General features: G+C 45.8%; 1 protein-coding gene across 1 annotated transcript in view; it reads left to right on the forward strand.

The window, feature by feature from the left end:
- LOC115473918 (septin-4-like) overlaps positions 1–15,409 on the forward strand; it is a 134,340-nt gene extending 118,931 nt beyond the window's left edge. Inside the window, exon 12 of the mRNA XM_030209123.1 lies at positions 15,229–15,409. Within this exon, the coding sequence (XP_030064983.1) occupies positions 15,229–15,309 (81 nt within the window). The 3' untranslated portion in view covers positions 15,310–15,409. The remainder of the gene's footprint in view (positions 1–15,228) is intronic.
- The last annotated feature ends 12,117 nt before the right edge of the window (positions 15,410–27,526 follow it).

The following is a 27,526-nucleotide window of genomic DNA, read 5'->3' on the forward strand; positions in this document are numbered from 1 at the left end:
GGTAAGATTACTTTTAAATTCTGGGCAGCACGCAGGAAGGCGAGGGCGGAGGACTGTTGGGGGAGAAGAGGTCGGGCTGGGGTCGGACTGGCACTCGGAGGAGAAGGGGGGCCTGGAACTCGGAGGAGAGGGGCTGGGCCTGGAACTTAGAGGAGAGGGAGGGGGGCCTGGAACTCAGAGGAGAGGGAGGGGGGAATGCACCACCTAAAAAAAAAAATTTCAGCACCCCCAATCATTTTGAAAAGCTGGCTCCTATGTCCAAAGGTGGAATATTCTGATCCAAATTTTGCTAAACATCCAGAGTTTTAAATGGTAGGTAATACACTTGACAGAAAAGTGGGATATTTTCCTAGGCAACCCCTAAATTCTTCTTGATATATCGTCTAAGCATATCCCTAGGGGTAATAGCAAAAGCCTTAGGAAAATTCAGGGAGTGAAGGTTGTTACTTCTAATAGTGTTCTCAAACGATTCCGCCATTCATCTCAAGGTAATCACATCCTTGATAATCATAGTTTGAACATTCTGGATGTTAACCAAATCTTTCTCCTGTTTATCAACCCACACATTTAGAGTCTTGGTTCAGAATCAATTTCCTTCAGTTTCCCTTTAAACAAAACTAATCTTTGCCCAGTTTTTGAACCTGGGGACACAAGGCTTTACCTAGGTCCACTATTAAAGCCCACAAGCTGTCCAAGGTCACCTCAGTTGGCTTTGCAAACAAAAAAGCAGGAATTTGTGAAGCAGGTACCTGTTCCATTGTAAAAGGAATGCCTTCCCACTCACTCCCCACAACCTCTGACTCTCCTGAGGTGGAAACCAAAGCCAATGTCTGTGGGGTTTCCAGCTCATCCTTTGGTTGACTCAGTGCCTTCATTGCACAGTCTCTGCAATACTTCCTGAAAGCTGAGTTGGTGATTCTCATAGCTGCAGGGAAGGAGCTCTTAAGTCAGGGCTAAGGGTGACTTCTAGCTCAGGGAATGCCATGGAGTCACCACTTACCCCATGTGATTCCAGCGGGCTGCCCTCCGACAGTGTAAGAATCCCGGTTCTCTGCACAAAGCTATCCATGGAGTGGACAACTGGAAGATTTGACTGCTGAGAGGCCCCAGTGGTGGACCTTTCCCTTCGCTTCAGCATAGTACAAGGTAATCACTACCAGGAACAAGGAGAGACATAATACACATCAGGTATGTGCAGCCATCTTGGATCCCCCTCAGAACTTCAGTTCAGTTGAGTGGAGTTTGCAGAGACTATTCCTAGCAGTCATAGCCTGTGACTGGGATCAGGTTAGTGAGAATATCTGAACAGTGAGAGGTTCACTAAGGAGCTCTAGAAAGCATCCTGGAAACGGTGGTTCAAACCTATGAGAAGTGTATGAATTGTCATAAACTAAAACTTTGTTGCTGGAAGAAATGTTAAACCCTTCCAGTGTTGTTTTGCATAAATCCTTTTGGAAGTAACGGGGCTGCTGAGAGACTGGGCCGGGCCCGGGACAAGGCCTCCCCTGGGCCCCCCCTAAGGTCGCCGCTGCCACTCCCCCCTCCACCCCCGCACCTAGGGGCTCAACCTCTGGAGAACGTTGGTCATCGCAGGTGAAGTATCAGGGTTGCCCGACCACTGAGTCAGGACCAGGACTTCTCCAGGAGCTACTCGGCATAAGGACTCACGAGTCTGACAGTAAGCCGAAGCCATGAGTTCATCGGACAAACCTGACCTGGCTCAAGTCTTGCAACAACAGGAAGCCCAGATTAATTGCTTGTCTGGAGTCCTGCAGGACGTTTGTTCACAATTGACTACTCTTCAGTCTCGGTGGCAGAACCCTGCCAAACAGGCTGGACCGGCACCACCCACACTGGGTCTGCAGTTGCCAGAACCCCCTCACTTTGATGGTACCCCCTCAGCTTGTTGCAGATTCCTTAATCAAATTTTGATGTTATTTGTGTCGCGTGCTCGAGGACCTTGGCATACTGTCAGGCTTCTTCCCCGGGAGCACTGGGTTCGTGAGCCCATGGGCCACTACCGTGGAGCGGCAGTGGCAGGCAAGATCACCTCCAAGGTAGAGATGAGACAAAACTGGACCGGAACCCCGGACTGGAGTTCTACACCGGAATACACGGAACTGGAACGCACCGGACGGGTGCGCACTGGAGTGGAGCCCGCTGGACTGGAACACACTGGAGGGCCCCACAGGACTGGAACATACAGGAGTGAAACCCGCTGGACTGGAACACATTGGCCCTAGGCTTCACCTACGCTTGACCACCTTTCCCCGAGGGTTGAGCCCTCAGGTTCTGGCAGCCGGTAGGACTTACAGGAAAACCCAGAACTGGAACTTGCAAGCAGGAACAGCAGGAATGAAGATCCAGGAGTGCCCCCTGGCACCTAGGTGCAGGCAAGGCCGACAGGCAGGGACTGTCCGGGTTCTGGCAGTCGGCAGGTTTAAACACAATGACTAGTAAACTGTACCTAGGCTAATAGAAACGCTATACCCAGGCAAACCAGTCCTACACAAGAAACATACACAGAGCACTAGCAAAGCTATACACAGGCTAACAAGCCACACGGTGCCTAAGCTGGCTAGTCTAAACAAACACAGAGCACTAGCAAAGCTATACACAGGCTAACAAGCCACACGGTGCCTAAGCTATCTAGTCAAACATAGAAACTCACACAGAGCAAACACTGAAACAGTGTACAGAGCACTCTATACACCAGGGCCCTAGATGAAATGCAAAGGCCAGGGCTGTAGTCTCTAAGTGATTAATAAAGCCCTTCCACACCAGAGGCATAGCTGCAGCAATCACCTTGCATCCAAACAGAGGCTTGACACACAGAGAAGTCAGCCCAGTGGGAGCCATCTTGGATACTGGCATAGAGGAGTCAGCGGCAGCCATCTTGGAAAAGGCATAGCCCACACAGGTGAGGTTCAGTAGGGCAATCAGCACACAGAGCCAGAGAGAAACTAAGACAGAGACAGACACAGAGACAAGCAGAAGCCAGCACAGCCACTGACTCCCAGAAACAGGGTAAGTCTGAGGGTGGTCACGGCCACAGACGTAACAATTTGAGATGCAGCCAGCAGTCTTTTCCTCGGGTAGGCTGAAGATCACTTATATTATTTCCCTACTGTCGGGGTCCACCCTGACTTGGGCCTCGCCCGTTTGGGAACAGCAGGACCCCCTGCTGTCTGACCTCTCAGAATTCCTCCACCGCTTCAGATTGGTGTTTGACATTCCGGGACGCCCCTCCTTCTCTGTGGCAGAACTCTTATGGATTCAACAGAGCAATCTCTCCGTGGGGTCTATGCGGTACGTTCCCGAACTCTGACTTCAGAGGTAAGATGGAACCAGGAGGCACTGACGGCCATCTTTTGGAAAGGTCTGACTGACCAGATTAAGAATGAATTGGCCGGCAGGGAACTTCCGGCCACCCTCTGTATCCATACTGATGTACGGTTCCAGGAAAGAACTCAGGAGCGTCTAGGTCAACGCCGGTTTCTGAAACCACCTCCTTCGGTGTCCCAATCTTCCTCTCCCAGAAGAAGCACTAGCTCTACTTGTGGTCCCACTGAAGAACCAATGGTGATCGGGCATCACTGCCTTTCGGAGAAGGAGAGGACTCATCGCCATGATAACCAATTATGTCTTTACTGTGGGCAGGCTGGTCACTTTCTAAGACAGTGTCCTAACAAGTCGGGAAATGCCTAGACCCAGGGCCTCTGAAGAGGGTAGCCCTGGTCGATATTCATCTCTTCCGGATAACCTGATTTCTGTACCCGTCTCTCTGCTCTGGAATCATCTCCAACTCAACATTATCACTTTGATTGACACTGGAGCAGGGGGAAATTTTATTGGCACCCGACTCCTGTCTCAATTGGGGGCTTTGGCCATTTCCTGCAGACCCACTCTGCAGGTGACCTCCATTCAAGGATTAACTCTTCCTTTTTCCATCACCCAAGTTTCACCCCCTTTGCTGATGTAAAGAGATCCAGTTCCGAGTACGTCCCCAGGCCATCCATCCCATTCTTTTGGGCTTATCCTGGTTACGCCAGCACTCCCCAAGCATCAACTGGACCATTAGTAATACATCCAGATGGGGGGGCCAACTGTTTTTCTACTTGCCTCACTTCGGTGGCATCTCCCACTAGGAGTGTTGTGATGTCCTCTACCTTCCTTGCTCCCTGCGATGCTTCTTGGCCTACAGAATACATGGACTTTCAGGATGTCTTTGACGCTGAAGAGGCTAACTGCTTATTTTTTATTTATTTATTTATTTATTGCATTTGTATCCCACATTTTCCCACCTATTTGCAGGCTCAATGTGGCTTACAGAGTTTTGTTATGACATAGTCATTACATGATATCAGATACAATTAGTAATGTACAAAGAATGTACAAAGAATAAGTAAGGGAAGAGAGAAGGAAGGTGTTATGGAGGATGGTATAGAAGGTGGACTTTAATAATTGGGTGGATTGGTGAGGTGGTTTGTGAGGATATGGGTTCTCTTTGTAGGCCTTGTTGAAGAGGTGTGTCTTCAATGATTTGCGGAAGTTAGTTATTTCGGCAATAGCTTTCAGAGATATGGGTAATGCATTCCACAACTGCGTGCTCATGTACGAGAAGGTGGTGGCGTGTATCAGCTTGTATTTTAGTCCTTTACAGCTGGGGAAGTGCAGATTGAGAAATTTGCGTGATGATCTTATGGCGTTTCTGGGAGGCAAGTCCACAAGGTTTAGCATGTAGATTGGGGCATCTGCATGAATGGTTTTGTGTACAATTGTGCAGATCTTGAATGTAATGCATTCCTTAAGTGGGAACCAGTGGAGTTTCTCTCTTAGGGGTATTGCATTTTCATATTTAGTTTTTCCAAATATGAGTCTGGTGGCGGTATTCTAGGCTGTTTGGAGTTTTTTGATACTGTTCTTTGCAGCCAGCGTATAGTGCATTGCAGTAGTCCAGATGACTTATTACCATTGACTGTACCAGGGTGCGGAAGATATATCTCTGGAAGAAATGTTTTACTCTTTTGAGTTTCCACATGGAGTGGAACATTTTTTTCGTTGTGTTCTTCACGTGATCGTCAAGTGTTAGGTTTCGATCAATGGTAACTCCAAGAATTTTCAGATTTTGTGCGACAGGGAGAGAGCAGTATGGTGTAGTTATGGTGGAGTATTTATTTTTGTTGTGTTGTGAGGTGAGTACAAGACATTGCGTTTTTTCTGCGTTCAGTTTTAGCTGAAATGCATCCGCCCATGAGTGCATGATTTGGAGGCTCTGGTTGATCTCGTTGGTGATTTTGTGTAGATCATGTTTGAACGGGATGTAGATCGTGACATCGTCTGCGTATATGTAGGGATTGAGGTTTTGATTGGCTAGAAGTTTGGCTAAAGGTATCATCACTAGGTTGAAGAGAGTTGGTGAGAGGGGGGATCCTTGGGGAACTCCATAATCGGGTATCCATGGGGGTGATGTGTCCTCATTCGTTGTTACTTGGTAAGATCTTGTGGTCAGGAATCCTTTGAACCATTTGAGAACTGTGCCTCCTACTCCGAAGTATTCTAGTATATGTAATAGTATTCCATGATTGACCATGTCGAAGGCGCTGGACATGTCGAATTGTAGGAGGAGTATGTTGTTACCAGTTGCAATTGCTTGTTTGAATGAGTTCATTGCGGATACTAGTACAGTTTCGGTACTGTGGTTTGACCGAAATCCTGATTGAGACTCATGCAAAATTGAGTGTTTATTTAGGTATTCAGTGAGTTGTTTTGTCACTATGCCCTCCATGAGTTTGGTTATTAGTGGAATGGATGCTACTGGGCGATAATTGGTTAGGTCCATTGTGCTTTTCATAGCATCTTTCGGCAGCGGGGTAAGTAGGATATTTCCTTTCTCCGTGGGGAAGAGACCATTTTGAAGCCTGTGCTTTATGTGATTCATGAGGTCATTTTTGAATTGTTTGGGGGCGGATCTTATTAGGCTAGTGGGGCAAATATCTAATTTGCATTGTGACTTGGCATATTTTCTGAGCCAATGTGAGATTGCATCTGACAATATTGTGTCAAAGTTGGTCCATGATCGATCTGCTGGGCATTCCCCAGGTTTTGGATCAAGACATTCAAGGATGCTTGTGTACTCAGTGGTGTTGGTAGGCATCTTGAGTCGGAGCTTTATAATTTTTTCATTGAAGTAGTTCGCTAGATTGGTTGTGGATGGTGTGTCTATGTTGTTAGTGGTAACTGGTGTAGTGTTTAGGAGTTTATTTACGAGTGAGAAGAGTTTGTGTGTGTCCTTGTAGTTTGGTCCTATTTTGGTTTTGTAGTACGTTCTTTTAGTTTGACTGATATTGTATTTGTATTTTCTTTGTAGTTGTTTCCAGTCTTTAAGTGTGTGTTCGTCTTTTTTCTTGCTCCATGCTCTTTCTAATCTTCTGACCTGTGTTTTTAGTTCTTTCAATTCTTCATTAAACCATGGTATTGAGTTTTTTCTGTGTGAGGTTCTGGTTTGAAGTGGTGCTATATTGTCTAGTACTGTTCTGCATCTGTTGTCCCATTCTTGGAGAAATTGGGGTGAATCTGTAGGTGTTGTCCATTTGTCGGTATAGAATTGCTGTCAGAATGTTGGTGGGTCTATTTTGCCTTTCATAGTGTAGGTTTTTTGCTCTTGTTTTTGTTGTGGCTTTTTTGTTCTCCAGCGGAGTGAGAGGTTTGCTTTGTAGTGATCGGACCATGGCGTGGCTGTCCATTTTGTATCTATAAGTGTGAAATTAGGTTCTGATGAGAATTTGTGGGTGATAATATCTAATGTGTGTCCTTTGTTATGGGTGGGTTGCATGTTTGGCCAGTGAAGCTCCCATAGTTGGAGGAATTCCTTGCATTCACGTACATTACTTGATGTAATATCTTCAAGATGAAGATTGATGTCTCCTGCTATGAGAAGGTCCTGGATGGAAACGCAAGTATTCAATATGAAATCCATAAAGTGTGTTTGTGAGTCTTGCCAATTGCCCAGTGGTCTGTAAAATAGGATTAGGTTTAGGTGATCACGTAGTTTGGGGTGGTTGATTCTGACTGAGGCAATTTCAAGTTGGGGATGCATAGATTCTGCTGTTGTTGTGACTGTGAATTGAGATTTGTAAATTATTGCTATGCCTCCTCCTCTTTTTCCATCTCTTGTCCAGTGGGCAATTTTGTATCCTGGAGGACAGAGCTCTAAGGTTATTGGATCTTTGGAGTTATGGATCCAAGTTTCGCTAATAAGTAGATGATGTTCATCGGTAATCCAATCGGTTATAATTGTGGTTTTATTAACTGCCGATCTGGCATTGATGTAGCCTATATGTATTAGTTGGTGGTGTTCAGTTGAGTTCGGAGTGGTGGTAATTTCTATCAGTTGTCTGTCTTCTTGATATGTGAGTTTGTTGAGTTCTTGCCTCCTCACTGCACTTTTATTGCCCTAACGAGTTAATTCCAGGGAAGATGCCTCCTCGGGGCCGACTTTACACCCTCTCTAGGCAAGAGTCTAAGGCGATGCGAGCCTACGTATAAGAAAATCTTCAAAAAGGCTTCATTGGGCCATCCTCCTCCCCGGTGGGGACAGATTTCTTCTTCATGACCAAGAAAGATGGCTCTCTCCGGCCCTGTATTGACTATAGGGGATTAAATGAGGTAACCATTAAAAACCAGGACCCTCTTCCCCTGATTCCGGAGCTGTTCGACCGACTACGGGGGGAATCTATTTTCACCAAACTGGATCTCTGGGGAGTGTACAATCTGATTCGAATTTGTCCAGGGGACAAATGGAAAACTGCCTTCAACACCTATGAGGGACACTTTGAGTACCTGGTAATGCCATTTGGCCTTTGTAATGCTCCTGCAGTTTTTCAACAGTTCATTAACTTTATCTTTCAAGACCTTCTCTACTCATCTGTCGTCTACCTGGATGATATCCTAGTCTTCTCGGCCTCCGTCCAGGAACACCTTCATCACATTTGCACGGTCCTCCAGCGTCTTCGGGACAACCATTTGCTCGCCAAGCTGGAGAAGTGCTCTTTTCACCAGCGTGCCATTTCATTTCTGGGATATATCATTTCCTCTGAGGGTCTCTGGATGGATTCCACTAAGCTCCGGGCCATCCAAGATTGGCCCGTACCACAAGGACTCAGCACTTTACAGCATTTTTTAGGGTTTGCCAACTATTACCGAGAATTCATCAATCAATATTCTATCATCATGGCACCTCTGACCGCCTTCACTAGGAAGGGCACCGACATCAAGAGCTGGGCACCCAAGGCTCGCAAGGCCTTCTCCTTGAAACAAGCCTTCCTGACAGCTCCGGTGCTTCGGTGTCCCGATATCCCAGCTGCAAAGGACTGAAGTACAAACTGATGCATGCCACTACCTTCTCATATATGAGCACGCAGTTATGGAATGCACTACCCACAGACTTGAAAGCAATCAACGAAACAACCATCTTTCAAAAATTGCTGAAAACATTCCTCTTCAACAAGGCCTACAATGAGCACCCACAACCTCATTAACTCACCCCACCAACCCTCTCAACTATGAAAGCTTACCTTACACAGCTATCCAATTCACTCCCCCCTTTCTTCTTCTCTTCCCTTCTAGATCACTACACACTACTAACTGTATCTGATATCCTGATATGACAATGTCAATAAATCTATGTAAGCCACATCAAGCCTGCAAATAGGTGGGGGAATGTGGGATACAAATGCAATAAATAAATAAATAAATATAACTAAACCGTTTGTCCTGGAAGTGGACGCTTCTTCACTAGGAGCCGGGGCTATCCTGTCTCAAGACTCCAATCTAGGCAAACGACATCCTTGTTTCTTTTTTTCGAAAACATTTTCCCCGGCTGAGTGTAATTATATGATTGGAGACCGTGAGCTACTGGCCCTTGTTGGCTCTTCAAGAATGGTGACATCGTCTGGAGGGGGCCCTGCATCCCATCACTGTGATTACGGACCATAAGAATCTTCTGTACCTCCAAGATGCAAAGAGACTGAACCTTCGGCAGGTTCGCTGGTCACTCTTCTTTGCCTGCTTCAACTTCTGCCTAGTATTTCAGCCAGCTGAAAAGAATATACTAACGGATGCTCTCTCTAGGGCCTTCGACGCTCCTGAGGAACCCGAGGAACCCTACCCGATGTTGAATCTTGCCTGTATTACCGCCACTAGAACCTCTGTTCCACCTCGGTCCAGGAAGAAAGTGCTCCAGTGGGGATACTCTTCTACCTTTGCTGGGCATCCTGGATTCCATAAAACTCTTAACCTAATTTCTCAATACTACAAGTGGCCACACATGGTCCAAGATATTTTACACTTTGTATCAACCTGTCCTACTTGCGCCCAAAACAAGTCTTTGCCAGGTAAACCTTGGGGGCTTCTGCGTCCACTACCTGTCCCACAGTCCCCATGCAGGAGGTCTCAATTGACTTTGTCACTGATCTACCTCCTTCCCAAGGCCACATGGTCATTTGGGTAGTGGCTGACCAATTTCCCCGAATGGCTCATTTCATCCCTATGCCGTCTCTCCCTTCTGCTGTAAGCCTTGCTAAAGCTTTTATCTGACACATTTTCCACCTACACGGACTTCCTCTATGACTCATAAGTGACTGGGGTTCCCAATTCACCTCCAAGTTCTTGTGAGCCTTATGTTCTGCTTTCAAGATTACCACCCACTTCTCTTCTGCGTACCACCCACAGACCAATGCACTTGTAGAGCGGGTCAATCAAACCCTCAAAGCCTTTTTACAGATGTACACGAATAACTGTCAAGATAAATGGTCCACATTTCTCCCCTGCGTGGAATTTGCTTACAACAACAGCCTTCACTCTGCCTCAGGCATTTCGCCATTTTTTACTGTATATGGATGCCACCCTAGACTACCCCTTCCTATTTCGGCAGTACAAGGCTCACCCCTGCTTCAACGGACCCTTACTAACATCCAGGACATTTGTAATAAGGTTCAGCAGCATCTTCAGCAGGCCTCTGACTGATATAAACTCTTTGCTGACTGAAAATGTCATGCCACTGCAGGTGTTCCAGAGTAGTGAGCCCTTGGGCTGCTGCCAGAGACCGGGAACAGCAGGAAAACCACCCAGACTGCTGGAACTGACTTGGCTTGGCTGGACTGGAACCAAATGCTGGAGCGGACTTGGCTTGACTGGACTGAAACCAAATGCTGGAGTGGACTTGGCTTAGCTGTACTGGAACCAAATGCTAGAGTGGACTTGGCCTGGCTGGACTGGAACCAAACGCTGCAACGGACTTGGCTTAGCTGGACTGGAACCAAATGCTGGAGCAGACTTGGCTTGGCTGGACTGGAACCAAACGCTGGAACGGACTTGGTTTGGCTGGACTGGAACCCAGATTAGCGAGCTAGACAGATCCAAGCAGGGTAAGGCAGAAGCTAGGATTTCCAGGATGATACAAACAAGAAAGAAGCAAGAGCAGACACACAGAGCAGCTAGATACAAACAGTAAGGAACTGAAGCTTAAAGACTCACAAAGCAGCTAGATACAAACAGTAAGGAACTGAAGCTTTAAAGACTCACAAAGCAGCTAGATACAAACAGTAAGGAACTGAAGCTTTAAAGACTCACAAAGCAGCTAGATACAAACAGTAAGGAACTGAAGCTTTAAAGACTCACAAAGCAGCTAGATACAAACAGTAAAGAACTGAAGCTTAAAGACTCACAAAGCAGCTAGATACAAACAGTAAGAAACAGAAGCTTAAGACACATAGGACAAGAACTAGCAGGGCTAGAACTGCAACAAACACTCCCAGACGAACGCACATCTGAAGACCTCTGTTGCAAAGGCAAAGCCTGCAAGTTTCCAGGTGCTTAATAAAGGCAATTACAGATGAGGTCACAGGTGAGGCTTGGCAGCAGAAACCTCAGGGCAAGTCTGGAATGCTGGAATGCCAGGACCGGAATAGAACCTGGAAGATGTCTGAGAAACAGGGAAAAAAACAGTCCACAGCAACCACAAAGCTCAGTCACCCGGGGGCCAGGTGAGTGTCGACATGGAATATAGTCACAGTCGTGACAGAAAAAGACAAGCTGCCACTGTTTTCCAACCTGGACAAAGGGTGTGGCTTAGTACCAAATATTTGAAACTCCATCTGCCTTCCTTCAAATTTGCTCCCCGATATATTGGACCTTTTGCAGTACGATCTCTGGTGGGAGCCATTACCTATCGCCTACAGCTACCTCCTACTCTCAAAGTTCATAACGCTTTCCACGTTTCTCTACTAAAACTATTTTTGTCTTCCAAATGGCATCCCGAACCTAAAAAGAGCATCATCCCGGACAGGGACCCAGATCCTGAATTTGAAGTAAATGAGGTCCTTGATTCTAAACTTCAGAGGGGACGACTGTTTTATCTGTTATCATGGAAACATTTTGGCCCGGAAGACAATTCATGGGAGCCCGCTGCTAATGTCCATGCACCTGACCTGATTCAAGAATTTCATGACCGCTACCCATTGAAGCCCGGACCGAGGCAGAGGGTGGCCCCTAAGGAGGGAGTACTGTCATGTCCCCTACCTCAATGCATGCAGCGTCCTCGGGCAGCGCGGGGCCCCGTCGACGTGCACTCTTGACCGGCACAGCGCATGCTGCCAGTTCCCTTGAGCTTGCGCTTATTCGGTGCTTTCATGCTGCGGTGTCTCTCGTGTTGCCTGGCTCCTGGCTTGCTCTGGGATTCTCTGCCCTGCCTCCTGTCCTGCAGGGGTTTGGATGCCCCGGCAGTCTGTTTCCTTGGCTCCTCCTCATTTCTCCTCCCCTGGCCTATCGGTGTCTTCCTTTCCTTTTGTCTTCCCTTGCTCCTCTCCTATTGGCCTCCTGGTTTTTTCCTCTTCCTGCTCGCTATCCTATGGCAGCACCCCTTCACCCTGCTGGTTCCTGCTGACGTCAGATGCCATCACTTTATCAGCTGATCTCCTCCTGGGCTCCATGCTTCGGCTTCTACTCTGGTAGGCCTTGCTTACTCCGCTGTGTGTACTTGCCCCGTTTGCCTGCCTTTTAACCCAGTGTGTTCCTGACTACCCTCTGTGCCTGCTGCCTGCCTTTGACTAGTGCGTTCCTGACTTCTGTCTGTGCTGGCTGCCTGCCAATTGCCCTCTGGGCTTCTGTCAGATCCAGACCCCAGTTCTCTGCCTTTTGGCTCCCATTCCACTCGGCCCCTGCTCACTGAAGCCCTGTCGGCCACCCGCACTAGGGGCTCAACCTCTGGGGAACGGCGGTCATCACAGGTGAAGTGTCAGGGTTGCCCAACTGCCGAGTCAGGACCAGGACGTCTCCAGGTGCCACTCGGCATAAGGACTCACGAGTCTGACATGTTAGTAGCAAGAATGGTGGTTGCATAAAACTGGAAAAAGGTGGAAAGACCCTTGCTTGGAGCTTGGTTGGAAAAGGCCGGGGAGATGATTAAGTATGGCAAACTTAGGGCACTAATTAAACACTAGAAAGGGATCTTTGAAGCCCCCCACTTAACATTTATGGAGAGTTTTTTTGAGGGGGGGAGAGGGAGTAAACAGAAATAATTTATTGCTGCTATTGCTTGGAGTGGAGGAGTAGCCTAGTGGTTAATACAGTGGACTTTGATCATGGGAAACTGGGTTCAAGTCCCACTGTAGTTCCTTGTGACTCCAGGCAAGTTAAGCCTCTATTGCTCCAGGTATAAAATAAATACCAGTATATGAGCCTCCATTGCCCCAGGTACACAATAAGTACCAGTATATAATATGTAAATAACTTTCCCTTCTCCCCCCCCCCCCCCCCCCCCCCCCCCCCACTTCCTTAGGAGTGGGAGGATTTGTTTTCTTTGGACTGGGGATGAAAAAACAAAATGGAAACATGGAGGGAATTGAAAGATTTACTGAGAAAGGGAAGGGCAGGGGACTGAGTTTCTGGAATGTATATTGGATAGTTATTAAGTTATTGTTACATAAGTACATAAGTATTGCCATACTGGGAAAGACCAAAGGTCCATCAAGCCGAGCATCCTGTTTCCAACAGTGGCCAATCCAGGTCACAAATACCCGGCAAGATCCCAAAAATGTACAAAACATTTTATACTGCTTATCCCAGAAATAGTGGATTTTCCCCAAGTCCATTTAATAACGGTCTAGGGACTTTTCCTTTAAGAAGCCGTCCAAACCTTTTTAAAACTCCGCTAAGCTAATCACCTTTACCACATTCTCTGGCAAAAAAATTCCACAGTTTAATTACACATTGAGTGAAGAAAAACTTTATCCGATTCATTTTAAATTTACTACATTGTAGCTTCATCACATGCCCCCTAGTATTTTTGGAAAGCGTGAACAGACGCTTCACATCTACCCATTCAACTCCACTCATTATTTTATAGACCTCTATCATACCTCCCCTCACCCACCTTTTCTCCAAGCTGAAGAGCCCTAGCCGCTTTAGCCTTTCCTCATAGGGAAGTCGTCCCATCCCCTTTATCATTTTCATCGCCCTTCTCTGCACCTTTTCTAATTGCACTATATCTTTTTGAGATGTGGCGACCAGAATTGAACACAATATTCGAGGTGCGGTCGCACCATGGAGCGATACAAAGGCATTATAAAAACCTCATTTTTGTTTTCCATTCCTTTCCTAATAATAACTAATATTCTATTTGCTTTCTTAGCCACAGCAGCACACTGAGCAGAAGGTTTCAACATATCATCAATGACGACACCTAGATCCCTTTCTTGGTCTGTGACTCCTAACTTGGAACCTTGCATGACATAACTATAATTCGGGATCCTCTTTCCCACATGCATCACTTTGCACTTGCTCACATTAAACGTCATCTGCCATTTAGATGCCCAGTCTCCCAGTCTCGTAAGGTCCGCTTGTAATTTTTCACAATCCTCCCATGATTTAACGACTTTGAATAACTTTGTGTCATCAGCAAATTTAATTACCTCACTAGTTACTCCTATCTCTAGATCATTTATAAATATGTTAAAAAGCAGCGGTCCCAGCACAGAGCCCTGGGGAACCTCACTAACTACCCTTCTCCATTGAGAATACTGACCATTTAACCCTACTCTCTGTTTTCTATCTTTTAACCAGTTTTTAATCCACAATAGAACACTACCTCCTATCTCATGACTCTCCGATTTCCTCTGGAGTCTTTCATGAGGTACTGTGTCAAACGCCTTCTGAAAATCCAGATACACAATATCAACCAGCTCCCCTTTATCCACATGTTTGTTCACCCCTTCAAAGAAATGTAGTAGATTGGTGAGGCAAGATTTCCCTTCACTAAATCCGTGTTGACTTTGTCTCATTAATCCATGCTTTTGAATATGCTCTGTAATTTTGTTCTTAATAATAGTCTCTACCATTTTCCCCGGCACTGACGTCAGACTCGCCGGTCTATAATTTCACGGATCTCCTCAGAAACCTTTTTTAAAAATCGGCGTTACATTGGCCACCCTCCAATCTTCCGGTACCACGCTCGATTTTAAGGATAAATTACATATTTCTAACAATAGCTCTGCAAGCTCATTTTTCAGTTCTATCAGTACTCTGTTGAGAGGTGAATTGAATGTTCACATTCAATGTGTTACGATATAATTCTGCCAGAAATAAAAAATTGAAGCTGAAAAAGAATTTTGCTAAAATACCAACATAAAGTACATTACAGTAATCTAAAACACACATAAAAAAAGACTATACAACATAGCATATATAGGAAAAAATCTGATTCACTAGGGAACAGGAAAAGCCATGAAAGAGCCAGTCAGTGCAGGGTCAGTGGTGGTTATCTTGCTCTTTTTTTTGGTTACATTTGTACCCCGTGCTTTCCTACTCATGGCGGGCTCAGTGTGGCTTACATGGGGCAATGAAGGGTTAAGTGACTTGCCCAGAGTCACAAGGCGCTGCCTGTGCCTGAAGTGGGAATTGAATTCAGTTCCTCAGTTCCCCAGGACCAAAGTCCACCACCCTAACCACTAGGCCACTCCTCCACTCCACTGTTCTGATGGTTAATGGCTTGACACATTGTTATTCTCTCAGGTCAACATGCACTGCCTTTACAGAACACAATTCTTGTGGGAGGACCCAGACACTGGTGCTGCACTCTCGGGATTTGTTCCTGGGCAAATGTTTCCCCTCACCATGCCCTCATGGTGTACTCTGCATTAATAATGAATGTTCATTCTTCTCCCCTTACAGTTGCGCCGCATGCAAGAAATGCTGCAGAAAATGCAGCAGCAGATCCAGCAGAGCCAAGGAGAGCAATCTGATACCCTGTAAGAGAAGATGGCATTTCAAGGACGGAGTGAAACTGAAAACTTTTCTTACTTTGAACAAGTTTTTCTTCTAAGAATTCAAAATAAAGTAAACTTTCAAAGACCATCTGCTTTTTTTTTTAGATAGGTTCAATCTTGCTGCTCTTGTTCCCAGAATTCCATGGCAAGTGTTTCATTTCTATGTAAATGCTAATAAATTTTTCTTCCAGTTTCTCCTGTAGACTTATGATAGCAGACAGCTCAACAAGCTCTGAACGTCCCGATAGAACTAGAATGTTCAGAGCTTGTTGAGCGATTGTGAAAGAAAAGCAAGTGACGGTAATTTGAGTACAGTACCCCCAATCGCATTGGACTCCTGATGCAGGCCAGGTGGCCAAATCACAGGCCTGTGTCGAGTGCCTTGATTGGATTAAAAGTTTTATCAGCATCAATATTGACTGGTTGTGTTTCCATTGTCATCTTCACTTTGTTCATTATATGTGATATCTGCAAAAATTGTTTCTTCTGTTTTGCTGTCCAAGAGTGAATCAAACCACAATGGGCAGATCAGTTAAACATTAAAGCAATAAACATAAAAGTAAATATATAAATGAAATGTTACAAACATATTTCTTTGAAAAGAATGAGCCCTCTATCTAACAGGAATAACTAAATACCCAACATGGCAATCAATATAAAAACAATCACAAAGGTTGTCATACAAATTTACAGCTTTTCCAGAGAAAGTGTAAATGTATGCATAGAGTCAAATAGTTCTGACCAAACTATGCCCAGGGAACATCAAATTGCATGAAAACAGGAACTATCTTGCTATGAGGAAAGTCAAAAAGAAGGCAAAGCAACAGCAAAAAAAAGCTGTAAAAAATAAATAAGCAAATAAAATCATTAGAAATGTTTGTCTTTGAAAACAATAAACACTTTATCAAATTAACATGAACAACAACAACAAAAAAAGAACATAGCCATGTTTTGGCATGTGCCCGTATCAGGGGTGCAACATAAAAATACTCAAATAGCAATCTATATAGAATCAGTCATAGACTATGCCTGTGTAGATTGTATCTCTGGTCTTTCTGTGAGAAAAGTCCAGAACTGTATGGAAAAGATCAGTCTTCTGCCTCCTAGGTTTGGAAAGATGCAAGAGAGGTTTGTCTTCTGTTCTCACATATCTTTGGAGCTTGAGGAAGAAAACTGTCTCTCATATAGGGGGGAGAAGGGGGGTTATAAAGGTGCAGTAAAAGTTGGACTGTTATCATACCTTGATTTACCATGGGACTCATCAACCTATCAACCTGGACCCATCTTTGCCAAAATCCTTGGTTTCTAGTAGTACAGGTAGGAGCACATCCCTAATCTTTATCTATCTATCTATCTATCCATTAGGGGTGTGCATTCATTTGACCCCTTGTTATTTGATATCCAGAGGCATAGCCAGGTTTTGATCTCAGGGGGAGCAGACTTTTATAAAATAGGCGCCAGTTGGTGTCAGCTAGACAGCAGTGTCTGCGTTGTTGCTCAGGGGCTGTGGCGGGCAATGATTAATACAGACTGTCTCGGTTACGTCCTGCCTACAAGGAAACAGTAAGTTACATCAGGAGGCAGGACACAGAAGAGGTCCCTGGACTGGCCAGAGCAGGCATCCTGTCTTCTTAACTTCAAATAAAAATATTCAAATTGTGACCATCACCTCAGGAATAGCACACCCAGTCCTTCCACTGCTGGACACGTTGTTTAAATCAAGATGGACTTTTGTTTATGTGGTGACTCTACAGGATGTGAAGAACACTAGTCTTGAGCATTTTTATTTTGGGTGACCTTGCCCCAGAGCCTACTTTCAAATAGGGCTAGACACTTTATGAAATAACACAAACCCCTGCAAAAAGACGCCCAAAACCTATACTGAAAACTTACCACACCATAACAGCCCTAACCCATCTATGAAAAGACAGTGCTAGAATATTACAGTGGAACCTAGAGAAGTGTTTCCCTAGTTGGTCCTGGAGTACCCCCTTGCCATTCAGGTTTTCAGGCTATCCACAATGAATCTACATGAAAAAGATTTGCATGTAATGGAGGCAGTATATGCAAATCAATGTCATGCATATTTATTGTGGATATCCTGAAAACCTGACTGGCAAGGGGGCACTCCAGAACTGCCCTAGAACACAAAACATATATATATATATATATATATATATATATATATATATATATATATATATATATATATATATATATATATATATATTACACTGGGCTCTGGAGCACCAATATACCTACTATTGGGAAACTGGAACAAGCTGCACTGTTACACATTCCTACACAGATACTACATGCTAGCAGAATTCTTCACCTCAGTCACACATGCAGAACATGGACAGACCCTTATCTATATAACATAAGAGTGGCCATACTGGGTCAGACCAATGGTCCATCTAGTCCAGTATCCTGTTTCCAATGTGGCCAACCCAGGTCACAAGCACCTGGCAGAAACCCAAATTATGACAACATTCCATGCTACCAATCTAATGCAGAATAGGGAGCCACAAAAAAAAAAAACCCAACAACAACAAAAATTGAAATAGAGACACCCCCCCCCCCCCCCAAGGAAGCCAGACTAAACAGTGCAATACTGGTAAAAAAAAAAAAAAAAAAAGGAGACAGAAATGCATTTTCTCCTGTACATTTTACAAAGCAGGTACATCTCAGTCCTTACAAAGTATTAAATAAAAATAATTTTTTCTACCTTTGTTGTCTGGGAATTTGGCTGGTCCCAGTCTTTTTTTCCATGTTCCATGAGTCAGCCTTACAAATTCTTTTCCAGGTTGCCTTTCCATTTCTTCTCTCGCCTCTTGTCTTCTTCCTTTCCTTCTCTACATCTGTCTCCAAGTGCACCATCCTTTTTTCCTCTGCACCACTATTTGTCCTGTCCAGCATCTCCCATCTGTGTCCCTTGTCCCTATCCTGCCCCCAAGTTTAGCATCTGCCCTTTCTGTGTCCCCATCTCCCCCCTTTTCAGCACAAGCCTACCTGGTCTCCTCATCTCCCCCTTTCTAGCATCTGCTGTCCTGGTGTCCCCACCTCTCCCTTTTTCTAACATTGTCCTGTGTCCCCATCTTCCCAGCATTACCCCTGTTACCATCTTCCCCCTTTTCCAGCATTACCTCTTTCTCCCCATCTCACCCCTTTTTCACCATTGTCCACATATCCCCCTTCCAGTGGTGCCCCTCTGTGTCCCTATCTCCTCCCCCTTTCCAGTAGTGCCTTCTCTGTGTCCCTATCTCCTCCTCCCCTTTGTGTCCCTATTTACTCCCCCCCTTTCCAGTAGTACCCCTGTGTCCCTATCTCCTCCTCCCCCTTCCCAGTGGTGCCCCTCTGTGTCCCTATCTCCTCCTCCCCCTTTCCAGTAGTGCCCCTGTGTCCCTATCTCCTCCTCCCCCTTTCCAGTAGTGCCCCTGTGTCCCTATCTCCTCCTCCCCTTTGTGTCCCTATTTACTCCCCCCCTTTCCAGTAGTACACCTGTGTCCCTATCTCCTCCTCCCCCTTCCCAGTGGTGCCCTCTCTGTGTCCTTATCTACTCTCCCCCCTTTCCAGTAGTGCCCCTGTGTCCCTATCTCCTCCTCCCCCCTTCCAGTAGTGCCCCTGTGTCCCTATCTCCTCCTCCCCCTTTCCAGTAGTGCCCCTCTGTGTCCCTATCTCCTCCTCCCCCTTCCAGTAGTGCCCCTGTGTCCCTATCTCCTCCTCCCCCTTTCCAGTAGTGCCCCTCTGTGTCCCTATCTCCTCCTCCCCCTTTCCAGTAGTGCCCCTGTGTCCCTATCTCCTCCTCCTCTTTGTGTCCCTATTTACTCCCCCCCTTTCCAGTAGTACACCTGTGTCCCTATCTCAGCCTCCCCCTTTCCAGTAGTGCCCCTGTGTCCCTATCTCCTCCTCCCCCTTTCCAGTAGTGCCCCTGTGTCCCTATCTCCTCCTCCCCTTTGTGTCCCTATTTACTCCCCCCCTTTCCAGTAGTGCCCCTGTGTCCCTATCTCCTCCTCCCCCTTCCCAGTGGTGCCCTTTCTGTGTCCTTATCTACTCTCCCCCCTTTCCAGTAGTGCCCCTGTGTCCCTATCTCCTCCTTCCCCCTTCCAGTAGTGCCCCTGTGTCCCTATCTCCTCCTCCCCCTTTCCAGTGGTGCCCCTCTGTGTCCCTATCTCCTCCTCCCCCTTTCCAGTAGTGCCCTTGTGTCCCTATCTCCTCCTCCTCCTTTCCAGTAGTGCCCTCTTTGTGTCCCTATCTCCTCCTTGCTTGTTTTGAACCGAATGGTGGTGGTGGGGGGGGGGGGGGAGTGGAAATAGATTACTCAAATTGGCTTCACCCTCTCTTCTGCCCATCTCTCCCATCTGTATGGTCACTTTTTACTTCCCGAAGCGTTCTCCCTCCGGCACCGGCGATTCACAGTCATTCAGCCTGCCAGCGTCGGGGCTTCTCCTCCTCAGGTGCGTCCTGACTACTGTAAGCAACTTCCTGTTTTCCACAGAGGTGGGACGCGCCTGAGGAGGAGAAGCCCCGACGCTAGCAGGCTGACTGTGAATCGCCGGTGCCGGAGGGAGAACGCTTCGGGAAGTAAAAGTGACCTCGCGGACTGGAGAGCACGGGCAGAAGAAGAGAGAGCAAAAGATTAAAGACTCGGAAGGGAGCAGAAAAAAATATTTATCGGGTTGAGGCGCATAGGCGCCATTTTTTTAAACAGCTGTTTAGGGGAGCGACCGCTCCCCCTGCGCCCCACCTGGCTACGCTTCTGTTGATATCATTTCTAGCCCAGATGACAGGAAAAAAACAAAAATGTCAGTTTTCTTTCCATTGTTAATAGCTATCAGCTACAAGCCAGCCTTGAACTTATGACCCTTGGGTTGGAAGGCAAGAGGAACTATTCTGCCTCTTGGGAGTCTGCCCATTCTTAGCTGTTTCTTGTGTTTCTGGTGATCTTAGTTTCTGTTTTCTGATTGGCTCAGCAAGTACAAGAAGCAGGCTTGAGGATTTCTGCCCCACCTCTGGGCTTATTTCCTGTTGCCTCAATGTTGTATTCTTGTCCATTTTTCATGCATTTGATTCCTGTTTTTTACCTTAGGATTCCAGCATCTTGTCAAGCTCTTTGCTTTGATCCTTGTTTGCCCTTTTGTGGAGGATGAACTTCTTGGAGTTAAAGTAATATTAAGACTTGCCTATTTTTTGTCTTGCTGTAATCTATTTATTTATTTATTTATTTATTGCATTTGTATCCCACATTATCCCACCTCTTTGCAGGCTCAATGTGGCTTACAATATATCATGGGTAGTGGAAATAATAGGAGAGTTGACATTTAGTGTTACAGAAGTGTTTTGAGTTGCGTGGTAATCGAAAACATGATAGTAATATGATATAAGGCATTCCAGACATAGGAGCCAACTTTTCAAAATTATTGGGGGTGCTAAGCCCAATGGAAATGACCCCTACCTGGACACATACAAGGAATTTTCTCAATATTGGGGGTGCTCAAGCACCCACAGCACCCACAGAGTCGGCTCCAATGATTCCAGAAATCCCTGCTAGGGGACTCGGTGACAGAATGAACAAGCTAAATTAAAGGTACCTAGATGTATTCGATGGACAGTATATCAAATACAAGTAAACTGTAAATAAATTATACTGAAAGATTGACTTGGACACATACATTTTAAAAAGATGGTAGAAGAACTCAGTTAAATTTGAGTACCCACATCAGCAGAGCTGCCAAATTACCCTATTCAAAAAGGGAGATTTTAAGCCAGTCCTAACTTTCTGACAATCCTATCATGATACATTATGGGACCTGCAGCATAAATTTCAATGGGTAGAATCAAGAACCATAAATCCCATTCTGTATGGTATAAGTTCAAAACCAGGATTGGACAAGTTTCCCTCCTGGAACTGGGTAATTTGGCAGCTTTGCATTAGAGAGGTTCCTTATGAAATGATTCCAGTGGTGCATCCACAAGAGATTCTTATAGAAAACGCCCAAGTGGGCTTTATTGCCCTCCTCAAAGGAAAAGCCCTATCTTGGGTTACTCCCCTGCTGGATAAGAACAGCCCACATCTATGTAAATTTGAAAAGTTTTATAACTAAGGTGCCCTCACATTCTCCAAATGCGCATTTCAAAGCCTCCAGCTTCCAATACTCCAACTCCTAGTATTCCAATCTAGGAGTTACAGCTACTTTTACTTTAGTGCAATGGGACTGGGAGCAAAGGGAGATCACATGCCCCAACATTATACCACCTATGAGTTTGTTGGGGGGGGGGGGGGGGGTTGCATTGGCTAATGCTGGTGATTGAGGGGACAGGAGGGGGTCAGGTAATACTCTTAGGAAGGTGCAGGTTATCTTTGGGGATTCAGCTGCAATTCAGTTGTGCATGGTGGCCCAGATTAAGAGAGACTGCTTCACTTCTGTACAGCCAGTAGCAGCTGCTGCTTGGGAACACTGATAGGTTGTCTTTGCTGTGGATGCACAGAGGAGAGGCAAGAATCCCACTCTGGGAGCCAGTGGAAGGAAGGAGAAAGGATGTAGAAACAGCAAACAGCTCAGACAGGCGTTGGGCAGCTGGTGGACCTGGTGTTGGAGAAGACCCAGTTTTGGAGAGAAATGCTGCCATTTTGTGTACAGCTTTGGCAGAAGCACTTGGAGATGGGCGACCCTGGCAGAAGGACGTCCATCTCCCGATTTGTGTCTAAGGATGGGCACCCTTCTGTTTCGAAAATAAGCCTGATAGTGTTCTAACTAGAGAATGATGCAGGGACATAGTTTGTCCCCATCACCACGAGCTCTGTTCTGGTCCTGTCCCTGTCCCTATGAGCTCTGTCTGATCCCATCTGCACAAGCCTCGAACAGGTATGATTTTATATTTAAATCATTTTATTAAAGTATAAAACAAAACAATATTCTGTACAACTGTCATTTTATCAGTGCTTTTTTTGTAGAAAAAAAGGTGCTGGTACTCATTATGGGCGGGGTCACCACATATGGCTCCACCCCTATGATAGCCACACCCCCTATACCAGCCATGGCGCATATAAACAGACATCATTGAAAATATTACAGTACTATAGGAGAAAAAAATAACGTGATTTTTTTTCATTATAAATAATCTCTGTAAGCTCTTACAGCTCCAGTATATCCAGTGCAAAATAAGACAGCCAATGTAAATTCTCAAATTGGACATATTACAAACACTAAAATGAAAATAAAATGATTTTTTTCTACCTTTGTTGTCTGGTGACTGTTTTTCTTTCCATATTGGTCCCAGTCTGTGATTCTCCTTTCCTTTGTTTTCGCTTAACTCTTCTGTGCCATTTGTCATTTTTGTCTCCTTTTTCTTTGCTTTCTTCAATATTTTTCAGGCTCTCTCTCTGTCCAGATTTAATTCATTCTTACTATCCATTCTTTAATTTCCTTCATCTACCTGTGGCTTTTCATCTTTTCCTCACCCTTGTTCTCCCCATGCCCCTTCCTCTTATTCTCCAGTCTTTCTCTATTCCCCTTTTCCATCCAGCAGCTCTGCTTTCTCTCCCCTTCCTTCCAGTGTCTCCCCTATTTCTTTCTGCATTCTTCCATCCAGCGTCTTCCCTCTTTCTCTCCCTATCCTTCCGTTTTCCCTCTCTCTCTCCCCATCCTTCCATCTGTTTTCCCTCTCTCTCCCCATCCTTCCATCTGTTTTCCCCTCTCTCTCCCCAATCCTTCCCTCTGTTGTTTTCCCTCTCTCGCTCTCTCCCCAATCCTTCCCTCTGTTGTTTTCCCTCTTTCTCTCTCTCCCCAATCCTTCCCTCTGTTGGTTTCCCTCTTTCTCTCTCCCCCCCCCCATCCTTCCCTCTGTTGGTTTCCCTCTTTCTCTCTCTCCCCAATCCTTCCCTCTGTTGGTTTCCCTCTTTCTCTCTCTCTCCCCAATCCTTCCCTCTGTTGGTTTCCCTCTTTCTCTCTCTCCCCATCCTTCCATCTGTTTTTTCCCCTCTCTCCCCAATCCTTCCATCTGTTTTTCCCTCTCTCTCCCCATCCTTCCATCTGTTTCCCCTCTCTCTCCCCAATCCTTCCCTCTGTTGTTTTCCCTCTTTCTCTCTCTCCCCAATCCTTCCCTCTGTTGTTTTCCCTCTTTCTCTCTCTCCCCAATCCTTCCCTCTGTTGTTTTCCCTCTCTCCCCAATCCTTCCCTCTGTTGGTTTCCCTCTTTCTCTCTCTCCCTAATCCTTCCCTCTGTTGGTTTCCCTCTTTCTCTCTCTCCCCATCCTTCCATCTGTTTTTCCCCTCTCTCCCCAATCCTTCCATCTGTTTTTCCCCTCTCTCCCCAATCCTTCCATCTGTTTTCCCTCTCTCTCCCCATCCTTCCATCTGTTTTCCCCTCTCTCTCCCCAATCCTTCCCTCTGTTGTTTTCCCTCTTTCTCTCTCTCCCCAATCCTTCCCTCTGTTGGTTTCCCTCTTTCTCTCTCTCCCCATCCTTCCATCTGTTTTTCCCCTCTCTCCCCAATCCTTCCATCTGTTTTTCCCCTCTCTCCCCAATCCTTCCATCTGTTTTCCCTCTCTCTCCCCATCCTTCCATCTGTTTTCCCCTCTCTCTCCCCAATCCTTCCCTCTGTTGTTTTCCCTCTTTCTCTCTCTCCCCAATCCGTCCCTCTGTTGTTTTCCCTCTTTCTCTCTCTCCCCAATCCTTCCCTTTGTTGTTTTCCCTCTCTCCCCAATCCTTCCCTCTGTTGGTTTCCCTCTTTCTCTCTCTCCCCAATCCTTCCCTCTGTTGGTTTCCCTCTTTCTCTCTCTCCCTAATTCTTCCCTCTGTTGGTTTCCCTCTCCCTGCCAAGTTTCCCGCGAACGGCGCGAAGTCGCAACACACGCGGCACCAGCCCCTATTTCCGGCCGCTGCTGCTTCTCCTGTTGAGCAGCAGTGGCCGCTACACAAAGAAAAAGAAGATTTTTTTAAAAAAATTGAAACCTGGCTGAAACGCGGCACCCCGGCACTGTAGACAGCCATTAGGCATTGGCTGTTGCCCCGCAGCCGCTCCTCCTCTTGCCACTACGTCACTGCCCCTGGAGGAAAACCCCAGAGGAGCGCAGTGACATAGAGGCAAGAGGAGGAGCGGCTGCGTGCGGGGCAACAGCCAATGCCTAATGGCTGTCTACAGTGCCGGGGTGCCGCGTTTCAGCCAGGTTTGAAGTTTTAAAAAAAAATCTTTTTCTTTGTGTAGCGGCCACTGCTGCTCAACAGGAGAAGCAACAGCGGCCGGAAATGGGGGCTGGCACTGCGTGCAGGACATGGACTCACGGGGCGGGGGGAGCAAAAAAAGGTGCCAGTACGCCGTACCGTTGCATACCGGCACAAAAAAAAGCACTGCATTTTATAAAATCACAAACAATAGAGAACAAGGATCAGCAAAACCCTTGTCTTCCCTCCCCCTTCACAAATATCCCCTCCACTATCTGGAAAACTGAACAAGCCAAATTACTACAGAATGCTACATAGAAAATTCATACTAACAGAATACTTCGCTCAAACACATACAGAAAAAAATGTCAAATGGACTTGAGGAAAATCCACTATTTCTGGGATAAGCAGTATAAAATGTTTTGTACTTTTTTGGGATCTTGCCAGGTATTTGTAATCTGGATTGGCCACTGTTGGAAAGAGGATGCTGGGTTTGATGGACCTTTGGTCTTTCCTAGTATGGCAATATTTATGTACTTATGTAAATACATAATAGCAGACCAAAAATAATAAACATATATTAAACCAAATCCCAAGAAGCCACACCAAAGAAACAAAGAAATGCATTTCCTCTTATACTGTGCAAAATATATTTATTTATTTATTATACTTATATCTTGCCTATCCATGACACCTATACGGGTTACAGCTAACACACTTACTATCAAATCAAAATTACAAACAAAATAAAACAAATAAGAAAAAAAACAATTCAGCAAAAGGCCTCCCAAAACAAATACGTTTTCAGACATTTCTTAAACAACTAGTAAAAAAGGCCCATTTCTGACACAAATGAAACGGGCACTAGCAAGGTTTTCCTCGGCTCCCCTGCAGCCACCCATGTCCAGCGACCCTCCTCTCCCCCTGCGCCCACTGCAGCCACCCATGTCCAGTGACCCTCCTCTCTCTCCCGCCCCCCCTGCAGCCACCCATGTCCAGCGACCCTCCTCTCTCCCCTGCCCCCCCTCCAGCCACCCATGTCCAGTGTCCCTCCTCTCTCCCCTGCCCCCCTCCATCCACCCATGTCCAGCGACCCTCCTCTAGACATGGATCAGCTGTGAGGCATGTTTTGTTTTCCTCCAGGTTCTGAAGTTGACATCATAATGGCTACGGTGATGTCAGCCTGATCTACAGAGCCTAGCAGACCAACTCAGAATGAGCCACGGTCCCAGGCAAGTCAGAACGTTGGAGGTGAGAATTATTATATAGGATGACAAAGCAATAATCTGACACAACTCCTAAGGGAGGGCATTCCACAATGTGGGTCCAGCCACCGAAAACATTCGTAGATGGCCGTCTTGATGACAGAACTGATACAACGAAGGGACCACCAGCAGGTGGGCATCCTGAGATCTCAATGCTCTCAGGGGACGGTAGGCCCGCAAATAGTGAATATTGGCCTCTGAGGCATCATCATGCATGGACTTAAAAAACAACAATAAAATTTTAAAATTAATGCACCAGCCCACTGGAAGCCAATGCAGATTGGTTAACTGTAGGGTGATACGACCCACCTTACTCAACTCAACAATTATCTGAGCTGCAGCGTTTTAGGCAACCTGCAATGCCCTCAGAGATGCACACATGCCAGGGTTAGTATTAGGGGAATGCAACTAGGACAACTGCTTCATGTCCAGAGAGAGTCCTAAGCCTGCTGGAAGCTGAAGAAAATAAATTGTTTTAAATTTAAACCCCAAGGGAGAGATATATCAACCAATGTCTATAAGTAGAATCAATCCCGCAGAAGGATATGTATACAATTATAAATCACTTAACAGCAATCACAGGAATTGTTTAAAGACACTTGTGCTGTATTTTAGGTTCAGAGCAAATGAGAAGCTTTCAGTATAGGCTGTCCTTTACTACCGAGCTAAATTTTTAGTGAGAAAACACCGGACTTCAGCTCACTTAAATGCTCTATTCATCATAATGCTTCTCAATATTTTCTAACACCATTTGTTTCTATACGTGATTCTTCAACTTACAATGTTAAATGTTAGTGAAAATTTCATCAGCTATATCAATTTCCTAGAAGCTGAACAAGTGCAATCAATTTTGGTCTGCTGAAAATGATACCTCTCAATTCAAATAGCTAGGTCAAAGTCATTTAATATTAATAGCACAAGATTTGCAAAAACAGCACAGCAACAAAAACTTATCTTAATATTTCTGTATGCTTCACTTATCTGCTTTCTATATTGTCCAACAGAGCACCCTGTTCAGGAAGCTGAAGAAGGTATGGCCTGATAGTGGGCTTTGGGGCCCCCTCCCAAATTTCTGCCCTGGGCCTTAGCCACGTCTATGACCAGCTATGGCAGGATATACATTTCAAATCTGACATATTCTAATCACAAAATAGAAAACAAACTTTTCTTCTACCTTTTGCTGTCTGGTCATTTTATTTTTCAAATCATGTTGGTCCCAGGCTCTGGTTTTTGTTTCCCACTGTCCTCTCAACTCACTTACCAGGGTATCTTGCCCATTTGACATTTCTTCTTTTTCCATGCTCACCATCCATCTTCCATTTCTGTGTACCTATCTTTCCCCATATTCAGCATCTCCCTTCTCTGTGTCCCCTATACTTCCCTGTCCAGCATCTCCCCTATGTCCATCTCCCCACATTCATTATCACCACTATGTCCCTATGCCTTCCTCCATGTCCAGCATCACTCCTCTGTGTCACTATGCCCCCAAAGTCCAGCATCTCCCTTCTGTGTTCCTATTCTCCCCCATGTCTAGCATTGTGCCTCTGTATCTATATACCCAATCCCATGCATAGCATTGCCCTCTCTGTGTCCATATACCATCCACATGCAGCATTTCTGCTTTGCGTCCCTGTCCCTATGCTCCTCTCTATGCATATAATCTCCCCTCTGTTTCTATATACCTCCCTATGTCCAGCTTCTCCCCTTTCTTCCCTTCCCACACCAATATGTCTCTTTCCCTCCCTCCCTCCCTTTCTCCACTGTCTGTTTAGTATT

This window comes from Microcaecilia unicolor, chromosome 7 (assembly GCF_901765095.1).
Source record: "Microcaecilia unicolor chromosome 7, aMicUni1.1, whole genome shotgun sequence".
Lineage (NCBI taxonomy): Eukaryota > Metazoa > Chordata > Amphibia > Gymnophiona > Siphonopidae > Microcaecilia > Microcaecilia unicolor.